This window comes from Convolutriloba macropyga, chromosome 4 (assembly GCF_964194025.1).
Source record: "Convolutriloba macropyga chromosome 4, txConMacr16.3, whole genome shotgun sequence".
In the NCBI taxonomy this organism is placed as follows: domain Eukaryota; kingdom Metazoa; phylum Xenacoelomorpha; order Acoela; family Convolutidae; genus Convolutriloba; species Convolutriloba macropyga.
This window is the reverse complement of record NC_134471.1, coordinates 53639830-53657549: the sequence shown is the minus strand read 5'-3', so window position 1 is coordinate 53657549 and position 17720 is coordinate 53639830. Positions and strand designations below refer to the sequence as shown.

The window sequence follows — 17720 nt, the reverse complement described above, 5'->3', positions numbered from 1 at the left end:
AACCCCACCGCACACTATATATAATCAAGTGACGACAACTGATTAATTTTCCATTTTTTTTTTACATTTGTACTTTAATTTAAACCGATCAGATTATTTGACCAATCAAATTTATGCATTCGGCTCTGATTCCTAGCCCCATCTATTCCCAGCACCACATCCCTTCCCCAACGTCCTGCTCCCCTTCATCTATCTCTTTCCCATCAGAGCCACCATCAACACCTACATCGGCTCTTATCCCTCCCCTGCTAACACGGTCCGTTTCCTGCTTCGTTTCGTTTCCCTAAGTGTTTTTGTTCGTCAGACGCTCATTTTTGTATACTTTTTTTCTTGTCGCAGACGTTACACTTGTTAGCTGCGAGATCATAAATGTCTGAACTCACTTTCCAAATGACTAGAAGGGTGCGATAAACATTTCGGAATTTTGAAGCTATTTATTGTTTTCCATCTATATTCTGCGATTTATGTTTTGATCTTTTTTAATAGCCGCACAGCGATAGCTGAGGCTATTATTGGCCTTCTCTTGGTTTTTTACAATTCAAAGAATTTGAATTGTATTGGGGTGCTGTCTTTTTTTTACGACTCGAAGAGGAGTATTGGTTTTCTTAAGGTTTTTTTTTTACCGGAAGTACTATTCGTTCAGACGATGTTTTGACCTAAAAGCGAAAGCGATTAAAATTGCAGTGTGAACTATTTTTTTCTGAGCGAGAGAAGATTTTTGATCATGCGCTGCGTTTAGTGAATGACTTTTTGACATTGAAAAGTAGTTTTTGACTGAATGGCACATATAGATAACCGTTTTTAGCCGTTTTTTCGTCTAAGTGGCCTAGTTTTTTTGCTTGTAGTTTGGTAATGCGCGGAGGGCATTAACTTCTTTTCGAGCCTTACTTGTCTCCAAGTATGCGATCCGCCGAAAGGAGAACATTTCATGGTGTGAAGGGCGATTCTTAATCTTAAAAGTGTGACCCCCCTCACCACCCCCCCCCCACACACACTCTCGCTCTCTCTCAGACACCCCCCAACACTCCGTCCACCCTCCTTAGTCCTTTCTAGGTCTACAGAAAAAATGGAATTTAAAGCCCAATATTTACGGTGCTCTGATTGTTTGCTATTAAACTCATTACTTTAGAGGCAATTTTTTGTGAAAAAAATACACGATACCTTAACGAAGGTCTATCCGTCGTCGCAAACTCCCCGCACTGGAGCAAAACCCCACCGCACACTATATATAATCAAGTGACGACAAATGATTATTTTTCCATTTTTTTTTTACATTTGTACTTTAATTTAAACCGATCAGATTATTTGACCAATCAAATTTATGCATTCGGCTGATTCCTAGCCCCATCTATTCCCAGCACCACATCCCTTCCCCAACGTCCTGCTCCCCTTCATCTATCTCTTTCCCATCAGAGCCACCATCAACACTTACATCGGCTCTTATCCCTCCCCTGCTAACACGGTCCGTTTCCTGCTTCGTTTCGTTTCCCTAAGTGTTTTTGTTCGTCAGACGCTCATTTTTGTATACTTTTTTTCTTGTGGCAGACGTTACACTTGTTAGCTGCGAGATCATAAATGTCTGAACTCACTTTCCAAATGACTAGAAGGGTGCGATAAACATTTCGGAATTTTGAAGCTATTTATTGTTTTCCATCTATATTCTGCGATTTATGTTTTGATCTTTTTTAATAGCCGCACAGCGATAGCTGAGGCTATTATTGGCCTTCTCTTGGTTTTTTACAATTCAAAGAATTTGAATTGTATTGGGGTGCTGTCTTTTTTTTACGACTCGAAGAGGAGTATTGGTTTTCTTAAGGTTTTTTTTTACCGGAAGTACTATTCGTTCAGACGATGTTTTGACCTAAAAGCGAAAGCGATTAAAATTGCAGTGTGAACTATTTTTTTCTGAGCGAGAGAAGATTTTTGATCATGCGCTGCGTTTAGTGAATGACTTTTTGACATTGAAAAGTAGTTTTTGACTGAATGGCACATATAGATAACCGTTTTTAGCCGTTTTTTCGTCTAAGTGGCCTAGTTTTTTTGCTCTTTATTTGGTTTTTTGTAGAAATAATTTTTAATCGATGCTATGTTGAAATGTAAACCCCGGAAATTGATAGCACAGTATTTTGCGTAGCCTGAAATTGCGTTTCAAATGCGAAATTGGCACATATTTCTTGATTTTTAGTTAATTTTTGGCTTTTTCTCTTAATTTCTTCATTTTTGGATTTTCTGCTGTTTTTTGTGAAAAATCAGTTAACATGGCAACTTGCCTTTGATAATTCATATACTCAATGCCTCTTTCTACCTCGATGTATTTTTCTTTCATAAAATTGTACATTTGCTAATCCGATTTTCGTAATTTTTTGCCAATTTTTTTTAGTTTTTTTGTTTGTATTTTGCTTTTAATTACTAGAAATAGTATTTTGGGGAACATGAGGGACTTTAATTTCGTTTCAATAAAAATTCAATAATTTTTGGTGTTAAGTTTTTGAAAAAACAGATAAATTTTTTTTAATTAATGCAGTCTTAAATTTTTTTGACCACTTTTTTTGCAAAATGTTTCATTGTTTCGTATGTCTGAATTCTGCTTTTTCTTGTTTTATTCTGTTCAGCAAGTTGGATTTTTGTCTCGAATGACTCGTTGTCTTTTCTATGTCTCGAATGCTGATCAATGAAATGTACTCGTTTTTCTTGTTTTTTTTTTAAATTTACTTTTTAACTTTCAAAAATCAAGAGTTAGTCTTTGTTACGGTGGTCCTAACATTGTGTCCATATTCTTCACATTCTCGTTTGTATCATTCTAGTTTTGTTCTGGTGCCTACTTTTGTATTCGTTATATTGATTTTTTCAGTTGTTAAAAAATTGAATGACTTCAGCTTTTTCTTAGATCTTGGATTCTTCGGTTTGCAATTGATTTAATTCAAAATAAGGCTGTACTGGGAGTTTGCTAGAAACTTTTTTCCAACATTTCGACTTAATACTATTCATTGCAATTTTCTTCGGGGCTTGGTATTGTTTTAAGACGATTGTTTGCTTTTGAATATTATTCTGTTGCTTTTGTTTTTCTATGATTAATTTAATTTTTGAATTAGTATGAAATCATGTTGTCTAGCTTATGTACAACAAGGAAGAATCATGTATTGTTTTCGTCTTAATTGCCGTGATTAGAAACCTATTTGTAGTGTTTCTCTGATTCTTAAGCTTGAGCACTCTTTTTTGAATAATTTTGACTTTCCTGTCTTTTTTGAAAAGTTTTTATCTGCCGTTTGCTTTCGCGATCTTTTTGAGATTAGAATCATTAATTATCTGAGGGCAATTGATGGCCATGTCAGCTTTGTCAGGCTATCAGTTTTTTGACCATCCTAAAAATTTCTTTTTTTTAACTTAACTTTTTTAACTTAACCAAACGTTTTCAATAATAAAATTTTTGCTGCATTTTCTTTCTCTTGGTGACAGTGGTTTAAATTTCACCGATTTTAAGATCAGACCCGCGGAGGTAATGAGTTAATGGTTCAATACAAAAGGTAATCGCTTCAGCTTTTTGTGAAGTTTTGGTGCTTCGAGTCGCTTCCAGAATTCTTCCGGCTATGTTTTTTTTTAAGATCTGTTCACACATTTTCATGATTTTTGAAGTCAAATTGGAGTAGTGATTTTGGTCACGCCGAAACAGGAAGTGGAGCGAAAAAGCGAGTGGTTTTGCGACGTGAAATTTTGTCGCTCTAAATTTAAAGTAGAGTGAGAAAACGGGGTTTGAACAAAAATTCGCTTTCTCGCTAGTGGTTTTTTGTTCACATGCGGCAATTTCACTTTGATTTTTACGGTTTTTTCGATTTTTTGGATCGGATTTTTTTCTAAATGGTTTTCCCAATCTATTCATAGTCCGTTCTTGGTCTAGTTTTCTGTCTAGTCAATGAAAATTCTTTGAATTGTACGTCAGGACTTGTCCTGCTATGTTTTTTTTATTTCGTCGTCATGATTTTTGTTACGACCATATGACGTCACAGCCATTTTTTGTTCATTCGTTCATGCAATTTCAACTGAATTGCATGTGTGACGTCATTTTTCGCTCTTAGTGGAGCGAGTTTTTTTGTTCATGCGCGTGATTAAATTTTTGGTCACACTTAACTTACCTCACTCTCAAAAATGACTTCCTCACTTTGAAATTGACTTTTATTTACTTTAATTCAAAGAGATAAGGTCAAATGGGTGTGTGTCACTCTAAATGAAGGTTATTTGAGATCAGCTAATAGAGGCAGCAATAACTTATACAGATTTTTAATCAAAATATAACAGATCAGCCTTCAATGAAAAGACGAATTTTTTTGGTCTGTCTTCTTACTGTTTTTTTTTTAGACTGCCGATCTACGAATCTATTGCGGCTATTTTCTGGCAATCTGCCAGCTATGTTTTTTAAATTTTGACCATAGTGATTCCTCTTAGCTTTTAGACTTTAGTCCTAAGAGCGAGAGAGATGAAATAGCTGAAGTACATGATTGGATTTCTTGATTTATTTTCAGTATGTATGTTTGATCATTAGAAAAATTTGATCATTACTCCTCTGTTCTTGCAATCGTTTCATCTTTTCTCGTGACGTAACAGCAAGTGTCGGGGAAGAGCTGTGCCTTGTGCCAATATTCACGTGTAAATTAACTAATCTTTTGCCTACGTCCTGATTTAACAATTCAGGTACATATGTCTTAATTTTCTGAAACTATGACAGTGGTTTCAAAAGTCAACCGTTATAAACGCTTTTATGCAGTGTTTGCTGAATACCTAGGTGCATGACAAAAATCGTGTAGCAACTTTGTTGAGATCAAACTATGGCATGAATTCTGACAAATTTGTGTCTTCTGATGTGCAGAAATCATAGCTATCACCAAACTGTTACTTTAAGTGTACTTTCTCAACAATCCATCTGAATATGTGATCAAATTAAACTAGTTGTACATGGTTGCATAAGTTTGCAAAGTCGTGTTTTTGATTCGACCAAATTGGTGTCATGTGGTACCCTTCGCGTCACTGGACTGTTTCGAACTGAATGTTGTTGGTCGATTTGAAGTTAGTTTTAAACTTGGCTTTCTTTTGTTTGATGAACTGGAATGCAAAGATTGCTCAAATCTGTCACAGAAAGGACTATGTTTGGTGTGCTCACAAATTTTGTGTGTTTGAAGTCACTTTGTTTAGTTTATTTATTACTTCCGTGTTTATTTGAACCCTAGAGTTGGAGTGAGTTTAGCCTGTTTGGGTTTTGTTGATGTTATTTTTATTACTGTTTTTAATATGTTTGCGATTGCCCGACCAGAGCACTTTGAGGTAAACATTTTCCCACCAATTTCTGCATTTGTCAGTTCCAAAGTCTGCATAAATTGTATTCTTAGAAATCGAAATGCGATCGGAAATGGTTCGTAATTTTTCGTTAGTACAATTTTATTCAAGTTTTAGGTTGTGGTTTAGTAGGAAAAGAGTAACCAGGATAAATTAAGCTTAATTTATTGACCTAAATATTTTTTTTGCTGGAAGAAGTGTTCAAGTTCAAATTGGCGATATTTCGGAGGTTTGAAGACGTAATTATCCCTGAACACCTGATATGCCATCACTGATACAAAACATGGATTTTCCCGCTCTTAGTGCCCCCTCCCGTGCATTTTACAACCACCTTCTAGTTGAAACGGCTGATTGAAATATAGCATGTTTGCTGGGGTTGCAAATATAACCCAAGTAAGGAAGTATCAATTATGAAAATCCCGACTTTTTAGCCTCAAAATTGGAAAACTTTTACTTATTCCTTGCCACAAATTTTAAATGACAACTTTTGTAACCAGTATTAAAGTTGTGTAACTGAAAATAGTTAAAGAATGTCCTCATATATTCACTGTTTGATACGTTTCAGGTGAACATTTTGCTGGATGAGAAGGCGACGGTGGATTACGTGAACAGTGATGGAATGTCGCCTCTCGGAATAGCTGCTGCTCAGGGACACAGCAGGGTAAGTTCAATAATGCCCATGACGTCTTTCATATTCCCTCATATTCTATGGCATTTTCTATGAACAGTAAATGGTTCCCATTACAGAAAATGCTTATATTTGGTTTCAAATAAACCTGGAAATTTACCGCTTCTGTTATGAACCCCCCCCCCCCCCAGTTGAAATTTACTTTCGTCGTCAATTTTCACAAAGTGAACTGTAATGTAAGCCCTGTTCGAAAATATTTTGTTTTAGATTGTGGAGCTACTGTTGAGTAGAGGAAAAGCAAATGCACAGTTCTCGGATTCCTTGGGTCGTACGGCCTTGTACCACGCTGTGCATGGGGGCCAGGGTGCAACTGTGGTGGCCTTGATCAACTGGGGAGCACAGCAGGATGTAGTGGACCATGAGGGAAGGTCTTTGTTGTCACTCGCGGCTTTGCAAGGTACATCAAGGGGCTACTGAACCACAAATTATTGTTAAAAATGTGTTGAAGTTCGTGTAAATTGTCGGCTTCCTATTTTTTTTTGTTGGAAGATAAACGCACATTTGAGTTAGCCTATAATCATTGTCATCAAGAGAACCGCGAAGTGGTTCGAGATATTAAATCGGAATTTCGAAGTGACTGCTGCAGAGTCACGTAACCTTGATTAAAACACGCAAGTTGCTCCTTTTAAAATGTCGGACGTCAATGAAAATCAATTTCTGGCACTGCCGACTTTCGGCATTTTATAAATTGCACGTGCGTGCTTTGAGTTGTGTTACACGGAATACGAATTTCGTTTGATTATTTGTGCGGATGGGAACGAGCCTGAATTTCTGTTGTCCAGGGTTTATTCGACATAAGTAATGAAAAATAGCACGCCTAATGACGTGGTTATTAGAATCGATTTATCAAATTTTTGGTTTAGCGCTATTAGTCTGAATTTGAGCAATTGACTAGTTTGTTGAATAAGAAAAATTCGACGGAACGTGCGGCGAATGTTGTGTCAATATAATTGCTCTCAAACAAAGACGGTTGCAACTATTGGAGTCCTGTCTCGTCTGACCAATTTGACTATTTAAGTGACTTTATCACGCTTGACTTCGATTGATTTTCGTGTGATCTAAATTGGTCTTATTCAGAATTTTAAGCAGCTGAATGCAATCGACGGCAATGCACTCATAAAACCCAAAGTAACGCGCACAACTCTATTCCACTTTTTCTCTTCAGCAATGTAGTCGTTTGAGAGAATTTGCCGATGCCAATCGGTTATGTTCACTGTTAGCTCACTGTTTGAATACTATAAGTAGGTGGGAGTATTTTCACGATTTTGTAAATATTTTATACCCTTTTCCGCGCTTTTTTACGCCCAAATAATCTAAAAGTTTGTTAATTGCTTCTAAACAAAGTTGGTTTGTAGCAATTATAGTAGTCTTTTTGTGATTTTTGGCTTGAACGATTTTTCGTCTGACCCATTTGACTTTTCGTCATCAAAAATGGGATAAACAGGTAACGCTCGGAAGGCATTAGGTTCTCTTATAGCCTTACGGTTTACGAGTCTTAAAGAATGTGATTCACCAAAAGTGTTTTGAGGCGACAATTTCATGGTGTGAAGGGCGGTTCTTAGTCTTGAGAGTTTGACCTCCCGCCCCACTCATCCCAAGTCCACCCTACTCCACCTGGCATTTCAGTTTGGACCCCTTCTCGTCGAGCCCTCCCAACCCTGACGCCCCCACCCGCCTAAACAGTTCACCCCCCCCCCCCCCCCAATCCTTGAATCTTTGAGCCCCAGCTGGTTACTGCCGAAGCCAACGTTTGAGAGCAATTCGCCCGACGTCATTCGTTTATGTTTTTACTTTTCCAGGAACCCGTTTCCGGTTAATTGCTCTCAATTTAGAAGCAATTATTGAAAACGTCTTTTTATGGAAATTCTTCGCTTAACCGTTTTTGCGCTTTTCTTCTGGAGTTATATTTGACTTCTCAAGTGACATTTTCGCGCACTACTTGATTTTTGAGTGATTTCAATTGCTCTCTCTCTCTCTCTCCGAAATAAAGTTTGTTGTTCAAACAAAACAATTGTTAGAGAGACGATAACATGGCCCTATGTCGAGGTTACGGAATCAGACTTAGGAGGTCGGCGTGCGAACCCGACTGTCGTCTTTTGTTTTTGCACCCATAAAGAAAATTTTATCTAGACTACAGCCCCTGAATTAAATTGCCCAGCTTGTCATTGGAGAGCAATTTTTCCGATGTTAGTCAGTTTATTTATTTTTGTTTTTTCAGAAATAAGATTGCGATCATAGCCAACATTGTTAGAACTCAATAAGATATTCAGAGAACTAAAAGGACGTTAATTTATGGCACCACGTTCCTGGTTTTACCTGGAGCTTCTTAACCAAATTAGACCTAGATGATTAAGAACTTATTTGCGATCAACAGATCAGGTAAATAAGATGGCTATCATTGTAAACAGTATCAGAACTTAATTATATTTTGTTTGATTTAAGGTCATGTCGAGGTAGCCACAATTCTTATCGAACATAGCTTAGACGAGAACCACAAAGATGACAACGGGTGCACGCCTTTGCACCTTTCGGCTGCCGAGGGAACTGTCGAAATGTGCCACATATTATTGGAAGCAGGTGCCAGAATTGATGAGCTGGATAATGATGGCAAGACACCTTTGATTTACGCCGCCGAAAGTGGTAGTTTGACTGCTTTGAAGTATCTGCTTCGCGAGGGTGCGGATAGCCAACACACAGCTCATAATGGACTGGATGCGTTCCGATTCGCGGCTTTGGAGGAGCGCATTCCTATAGTGGACCACTTTTTATCTATCGGATGTGACATCGAAATCAGGGATCCAGAAGGTCGTACAGTGCTTTACTTTCTAGCTCAGGACAACAAAGTGACAATGGTACGACACTTGATTAGCAGAGGTGCGAATGTCAACAGTGTCGATAATAACGGCAGATCTGCCTTGATTGTGGCTGCGTGGGTTGGACATTTGGACATGTGCCAGTTGTTGCTGGAACACGGAGCAGATTGCTATCACGCGGACCATGAGGGCCTGACTGGGTTGCTCATGGCTGCGTGGGAGAATCGCAAGGAAGTTGTGGAGTTGATGCTTGCTTACGGAGCGGATATAGAACACGCGTGCAAGCAAGGAGCAACTGCGCTAGTTATTGCCGTGCAGGAAGGTCATTTAGAAACGGTCAAATATTTGCTGCACCATCAGGCTGATCCGCAACACGAAGACGAACACGGTCGAAATCCGATGAGAATCGCTGTTAAGAATGGTCATAAAGATATAATACAGTTGCTTGAAGCGTATGGAAGCCTGCCAGAAAGCGCTAATCAGAACTTCTCACCTACTAAACGAAGTGATCTTGGTTCGAGTGGTAGTACCCACGATACCCAGGCTCCTGCACTTCCAAGTCGAGGACCGTTAGATGGCCAACAAAGAAATAGCAGGTTCCTAAACTCGCTTTCTAACAAAAATACAATAAGAAGTGAACATCGTCAAAGTGCAGCTTTGTCGATATCTTCGGACCATTTTTCTTGCCAGTCTTTGGGAGCTGCGAATGAAGCGCCGAATGGAGGATTTGGAATTAACCAGAGTGCTACCGATCCAAACATTAGTGTATCGTCATCTTCAGCAAATTCCTCCCTTGATAAGAGGGTTATTTCGGGAATGGGTAACAATAGTCGCAATAATAATGATAACCAGGGATCTCTAGATTCACGAAATGGTGGCGGAGGGGGAGGAAATTCCGTAACAGAGACCGAGGAACAAATATATAACCACTACGATGAGCCATGTAGCGCCGAGCATACGAATACAATCGGTCATAATATAGCAAGCATGGTGGGAGGAAATAATGAAAAACGATCGTATCCAATAGATGGTTCCTCTGCAATAATTTCTACCTCAATGCATCATCAGAACGCACAACAGATTGGAATGTCTTCATTTTCACCTCAGCAAGCTCCAATGTTATCGGGTTATATGCATGAACAAAGTGTGATAGACATACAGGGCGAACATGCTAATGAAGATCTTTCGCATAGTTACTCCTATAACCAGAATTATCTCGGGTTCAATCCTGGCCAAGAGACGTCATCGGGTTTTGTTGATTCAAATGCAACCGCCCAATTTTCACCTCAACAAACTCAGCAGCCAATGTCATCCCAAGAAGCGGCAACCGAATATCTTCAGATGTCCATTTTGCAGCAAGCTTGGAAGCAGGAGCAGGAGTCGCGTGAGAAACAGATCCAGAAAAAGCAGAGACGTCTATCAGTTTTTGGCAAAATTAGCAAAGTTTTTAGATTAAGTAGCCCGTCATCTCACGGGAGCAACTCTAAATTCAGTCATCCATTATTTAATTGCGAGATGCCTTCAAACTTTAACAGTAGCACACTCAATATGCGAGATGGAACCATCAAGTACTCGCAGCAAAATTCTCCTCAAATTATGCAATTATCACCAGGACCTCTGAGTGATACATCTGGTGGATTCTTTCCATCACAGCCGAGCCCGGGTGGACCGGTACTAAGTCTTCACATGCAGCAATCCTCAAACTATTCCCTGGGAAGTCAGCAAGGTTCCATGTCCGCGGGGGAGTCGGGAACAATGGTCCCCCAGAACAAACCAAGCGGGTTTTTAATTCCTCAGATTCAATCTGGCAACCATCAACATAATCATCAACATGCAATGTCGCCAGTACACGTCACCCCTTCCAGAGCCAACATGGCAGATTATCACCAGTTTTCTCCTCTGAGTCAGAGGCAACAGTCACCCTGCTCACCTGTAAACAGACAGACAGCACAACAGTTACAGCCACAGCAGCAACAAAACGCAGGTCAAAACTCTACAGGTTCTACTAGTGGAAAGCAGTATTTCTATCCAAAATTGGCTGCTAAAGACGACGCAGTTAAGAAGTCAGACTACATGCGTCTTGTCGATTTGACTCATTTGCAATCTTATGATCATCAAGCGCAAATGTCGAATCGAATTTTGAATTACGAAAGAAAGCCGCAAAATAGAAAAGGGTCGCTTGACAGTCAAACTGTTCTAGATCCCAGCCGGGGGTCTCATCTAAGTCCTGATTCGTTCCCTCCTGTATCGCCCCATATGCGAGCTATGAACCCATCTCATGATCAGATCACCACCCAAAATCCGCCCTCAGTGCTCATGAACCAAAACCAAAATTACCAGGCAAGATCAAACCCGGTATATGTAACTACACCCTCGATTCCAATTCCCCGAAGACCGCCTCCTATGCCCCCAACTGAACCGACCTTGATTTACCAGAAACGAGCCCCTCCCCCACTGCCCAGGAAGCCTCGTGACACCAGCAACCTTTTCGTCCACACTGGAGGTTTGAGTAAAGCGGTTCCGGAACCCGTGATTAGCCCAAATGCTGCCAGGAGTCCTACGGACGCATCGAGTGTCTTGCCAAATGGGCAATCAAATGGATCACAACCCACTTCCAGTATTAAAAGCAATTACATTAACCATGGGGAAGCTGCAAGGCGTGCTGCACTGTGTAGAAAACCAAAATTAGAGACAATAATCGAACCAGAAAGCTCGACTGGAGATTTTTCAAGACTTTCGCTGAACTCAAAAGCTTCTGCATTGGCATCACCAGCGACTTCCAACAACAGACGAGCTAAAGTTGAGACTGTCATTTGATGGAAGGGTCTTTCTTCTAGAAACTTCTGGAATGTCCTAATCGAATAATCGGCATGGATTAAATTTACCATTTAGATTTTTTTCCAAACTCTTAGTTCCGGTAACTTTGCACAAGTTATGCACAATTTATTTCAATTTTTCTGTTAAAAATTTATTCCTTTTCTATCTGCTTGGAATAGAAATCCAATTTCTATGACTGTTTCATCAGATTGAGATGCTACTTTCGGAATATTTCGTAGAGTTTCAGTTGCTTTTTGGTCTCATAAATCTTAGATGTCATTGTACAATTTTCTGACAATGCATTGGTGCATATAATATATATTATACTCTGTAAACAATCTACGGCTTTCATTTTCAACACTCTTCTTTTCCAGATAATTCTCTTTTCTGAATTGATGATAATTTTAGTAGTGCAATAAAAAAAGTTTAATTTTATCTCTCAATTAGTAGTTAAATGACGCAACTCATTAACTGACCTCTGAAATGAATACATAAATAAAGTTTTTAGTATGATTACATGTAATTGTTCTCATTTACTTTCTCAGTTTTATCAATTAAATTCATCAATAACACTTCGCATTTTTAATGGGGTCGGTGTTAGAGAGGACATTAAGTCGTGTTAGATAACCCAGGGTACAATTTCATCGATCGCTAAAACTTCGAGGCAATGAGTTTAGTTTGAAAGATTGCACTTAGACTTGAAGAAGTAAAAGTTTTGCCCTAAACTTAGTGTGCTAATTTAGAGTTCTACTTTTTGACACTTGAATCAAACTACTATAAGTAAACGGCTGTATCGGAGACGGAGACCGCTGGTTTATTTAACTATTGTATATTTTAAGAAAACGTCTGACTTTAAATTCCAAATTTCAAAAAAATTTTATAGCTGTAAGCTGAGAGGAGCTATATTGCGGTGCTCTTGGTTTTTTACAATTCAAAGAATTTGAATTGTATTGGGGCGCTGTCTATTTTTTTTTAAGATCTGTTCACACATTTTCATGATTTTTGAAGTCAAATTGGAGTAGTGATTTTGGTCACGCCGAAACAGGAAATGGAGCGAAAAGGCGAGTGGTTTTGCGGCGTGATATTTTTTGCTCTAATTTTAAAGTAGAGTGAGAAATCGGTGTTTGAACAAAAATTCGCTTTCTCGCTAGTGGTTTTTTGTTCGCATGCGGCAATTTCACTTTGCTATTTACTGTTTTTTCAGTTTTTTTCAATTTTGTGATCGGATTTTTTTCCAAATGGTTTTTCCAATCCATTTGTAGTTCATTATTGGCCTAGTTTTTTGTGAGAATCAGATTGACATTTCTCGCTAGGGGTTTTTTGTTCTCGCTAGTGGCATTTTGACATTAATTTTTTGTTTTTTTATCTGATTTTTTTAGAAATGGTTTTCCCAATTCACTCGTAGTCCGTTCTAGGTCTAGTTTTTTGTTTAGTTAATGAAAATTCTTTGAATTGTACGTCAGGACTTGTCCTGCTATGTTTTTTTGTTTCGTCGTCTGACGCTCTTTTTTCGTTTTGTTTTACATTTGTTCACACCTCAAAGCTGAAAACTCAAATTTTCTGAATGACTTCTTCCTCTCAGTAACTGCTTTTGCGCGCGTGACGTCATTTTTCTCTCTTTTTCTCTAGAAAAAGTTTTTTGTGTGATTAGATTTTGGTCATCAGTGACTTACCTCACTCAATAAAATGACTTCTGCACTTTAACACTTAAGTTAATTTTGAATTAGGTCAAGGTCAAAGGAACTCATATATGTAATAAGGGTCCCTTATTAAAAGGCTTCTGCGTAATGATTTTTAACAAGCTTCATTAATTTATCGTTTAATTTTTTTATAGCTTTTTCACCGGCGTCGATAACTTTTTCAACTTATATCTGTATCGGTTTCTATCTCTATTATACGACACGCAAGTCTATTCTTTCGCAGCTATTCCGGCAATCTGCCGGCTATGATTACATAGGTTAGAACAAAATCATAGTCCCCCTCGGGTATCGTGCCCAGAACTCGGGCGCAAGCGCTCTCGTGTCAGGCCACTAAGTCCCTTGCGCGACAAAGATTTTGTTCTAACATACGAAAATTGCGCTCAAGCTTGAAAGGTGGCTTATTTAGGGCGCCTAATTTTCGAAGTTGAAGTGCCTATATAGTGCACTGACTTTTTAATTGCTCTCAAACGAAGTTTGTAGCAATTATATTGTTCCTGTCGGTCTTTTTTTATGCGATTTTTCGCTTGACAGATTTTTTTGTCTGAAGCTTTTGACTTTTCGTCCTCAAAAATGGGATAAACAGGTAGCGCCCAGCGGGCATCAAGTGCTCTTAGAGCTTTTCAGCTCTGTTTCAGCTCAAACTGTTTTGGAGAATTATACTTATGGTGTGAAGGGCGGTTCTTAGAGGTTGAAGACAACCCCACTATTGCACCATCCCCCCACCGCGCTGTTGCCCCCACCCCAATGTTGCCACCCCTCCCTGCCCATCAGCCACCTGGTGTAACCCCCCCCCCGTGTCTACTGACGAAAAACCGATTGCTAAAACATGCACCTTTATACTAATTTTCACAATTTTTATCAAGCTTTTTAAAAATTTTACATATGTGTTACTTGACATAACTCCAGAGACAAAATTAATTTCGATAATTCACTGCGAAATATGGAATCTTTTCTTTTAAATTTTGCAATATTTCGCAAATTTTTAAAATATCAGTTCTTTATTTGATTTATTTACTAACAAGGCTAGAAAACTAAAAGTTGCAGAGTCGAATCAATCTAAAGCTAGCCTCACTACAGCGTTGCTAGCTACTGACAAAGCCAGCCGTTCGTTTGAGAGCAATTCGCCCGACGTTAGTCGGTTATGTTCAATTATTTGAGCCCTGTTCGTTTATTCCAGAATATTATTTGACTTCCTTAGTGACTTTTTCACTCGTGAGATCTTCATTTTGGAGTGTTCTAAGTTGAGTGATCTTTTGGATCAATAAAACTACGTTTCTAAGCTACACCCCCTCTAAATTAAATTGCAACAATATAAATTTTGGATGTTGTTTCCTCACAGAATTTTTTGAAAAAACGGGCTGGTTCGCATCCGTAAATATTTTTGACCTTTTAAAGGCAATGAATTTGGAAATTTAACCGGAGCGATTCCTGATTGTCGTGCATAGCATTCAATGACAGTTTTAAAATTTAAATATATTATGATTGGCTAGTTCTTCCTCCATTTATTCCTCAGCTGAAATAATCAGATCGTATTATACCTATATCTTTTTTAATTGATCTTGAACGAAGTTCATAGCAATTATTGTAAACGTGTCTTTTTTATGCAAAATTTTGCTTGACAATTTTGACTTTTCGGTTGACTTTTACGCCCTTTGACTTTTTTGCGTTTCGCGTGATCTAAAATTCTCTCCTAATCACAATTTCAAGCAGCTAAAATCAATTGGCGGCAATTTAATACTAAAAGTCAAATGAAAAGTGCGCCGAAACTGGTGTCATTTTTTACTTTAAATCTTTTATAATGGTATATGTTAACCTCTAATGTGGTGATTTGAAGCCCCCTATTGTACTTCTTAGTCACATTTAGCCCACCCCCCCCCCCCCCCCCCCCCGAATGAAGCAGGCTGCAGTTGATTATAGCTCCAACCAGTCGTTCGAGAGCAATTCTTCCGACGTTTAGTCGGTTATGTTTTAAAAAAAGAATTTATATGGGAGGCAGGCTTCTAATTGTTTCTAAATAAATTGTGTTGCAATTGCGTGGGTACTGATAGTCTTTTGTAATGTGACTCATCTCTTAATTTGACTTTTGGTTGAGCAAAATTGTGGTCATTGTCTCTCTGCATTTTTTTGAGCTTTACTAGTCCTTTTTTAACTTCCCAACTTCTTAATTGGTGGCTAAACTTAAGCTAGCAAATGAAAATCAAGCCTCACGGCAAGCAATTGAGAGCAAGTGATTCGAATTAGTGGGTTTATTCATTTTTTATTTTTGATTGAACTTCGGTGTTTGTAGGATCATCTTAGGACATCGTTTTGTAACTACTGAAATCTACTTTTGATTTATAAAGTTAGTCAAGGATTTTATCGCCTTTGAAAATAGTGGAAATATAAAAGGGAAATTGAAAAGGTGACGGAAAAGAACATTATTGTCTACTTGACAACATTCTAACCATGTAACTGCGTCCAAAATTGCATTCGAATGTAAGTAAAGATTACAGTCAAAGAATTTTGGTTTATTTTTCTATTTGAGCGAACCTTTGTGTTTATAGGATCATCTTAGGGCATTGTTTTGTAACTACCGAAATCTATTCTAAAAATTCTAGGAATGTAACTTTGTGCAAAGTTGCATTCGAATGCAGGTTTATACATGTTTTCATAATTACCCTTGTGAACTGCACTTACGTTCACCTTGAGCGGACTTGCGTTTTTGACAGCGAAAAACGTAAGTGTAATTACCACGAGTAAAATGTGATACCGGATTACTTATGTCTGCATGAATAACTGGAGCAATGATAAAAGTACTGACGAAATATTGCAAATGTTGGCAAAATATTGCAAGTGTAGTTCACATACTTGTAAGTATTGTACACAGCCTCCGGTAGAGCACTTATTACAAAATTGCTGGAACTTTTCTCTGCTTTTCTCCAGCTGTTTCGTTATTTATTACATTGTTTACATTTTTCCTTCATTGCTTCAACTGAAGGAGATTATCCGTGGGAAATTAAGCAGATGTGATTGCTCGATTATTGTTTCGGAGTTTGATTCAGCTGCAAATTTAAATAAATTGCTGAATATCATTTCATGGAATAAAGACAATAGGCAGCCTTTTTTGTTTAATTAAAACGAAGATCATAATTTGTTAACTCTGTTATTATGTGCTCTGATAAGCTAACTTCGAGAACGTGTTTACTATTGGTTTTTCAGATCTCCCTCATTGCAATTGAAACATTGAATAGGAAATGGATATTTAAAATTTTCACTAAGATTTTATATCTAAAATGACACCCATTTGCGCAAATATTAATGTAAGAGATATTGGAAATAGATATTGAAATAAATATTTTTAAATATTAGAAAATTGCAGAATTTAAGAAACGTCTCAGAATGAACAGAGTTAATTGCTCTTGAACGAAGTTTGTAGCAATTATATTAGTCCTGTCGTTTTTATGCAATTTTTCGTCTGACCCATTTCACTTTTCGTCCTCAAAAACGGGATAAACTGGTAGCGCCCAGTGGGCATTAAGTGCTCTAAGAGCCTTTCACCTCACTAGTCTCAAAGTATGCGATTCACAGATACTGTTTTGGAGACTAAATACTTACGGTGTGAAGGCGGTTGACCCTCACGCCCCCGCTACGTTCACTTCACACCCCTTCAATTAAGCTAAAGCTAGCCTCACTAAACCGTAGCTAGCTACTGATGAAGACAATCGCTTGCCTGTCGTTTGAGAGCACTTCGCTCCGACGTTAGTCGGTTATGTTTTCCAATTCTACTCTTTGAAAGGGCCCATTTATCACATTGTTTATTTAATTATAATTTCGAACTCAGTTGGCACAGCTGCGACTACATAGACTGGATTAACTGTCGTTGCTGCTCACTTTGTTTCCCAAACGCTAACAATGATCGCTGACTAAATCACTTTGTGGATTTGGCGGCCGCCAATGTGCATTTGTTGCAAATCAAATATACAATAAGCTACTTAAAGCACAATTTGTGCCCTTTCGGCATTATTTTGCTCCAAAAGTGCACTTAGGCGTGAATTAAGGCGTTAGATCTAAACCAGTTTTCATTCGCGTTTTCTCCGCTACACAGAAAAGATGGTTAAACTGTTTGCCACGCTGTTGTGATTCGAAATGCCCAAATTTTCTGGTCAGAAAACTAAGCAACTTGGCTAGAAATCAAGATCAAGTGCACAGTAAACATGGAAACTGTACAAAAAAGACCAGGCTCAAGAAATCTCCGGCGAAGGAGTTGAGCGAGTTTTTTGGAGAAAGGTAACAGATATCTTGTCGACAAAAAAATTGAGTTTGTACATTTTGGGGTACAATACAATCAGCTGGGCGGATACTGTTTAATTTTTCTTCAAAATGTTGGAATCAACATGA

At 38.3% G+C, this 17720-nt stretch overlaps 1 protein-coding gene across 1 annotated transcript in view; it reads left to right on the top strand.

The window, feature by feature from the left end:
• Positions 1–12229, top strand: part of LOC142337754 (uncharacterized) — a 48405-nt gene extending 36176 nt beyond the window's left edge. Inside the window, exons 5-7 of the mRNA XM_075387250.1 lie at positions 5891–5986; positions 6221–6410; positions 8456–12229. Coding sequence (XP_075243365.1) covers positions 5891–5986; positions 6221–6410; positions 8456–11643 — 3474 coding nt within the window. The 3' untranslated portion in view covers positions 11644–12229. The remainder of the gene's footprint in view (positions 1–5890; positions 5987–6220; positions 6411–8455) is intronic.
• The last annotated feature ends 5491 nt before the right edge of the window (positions 12230–17720 follow it).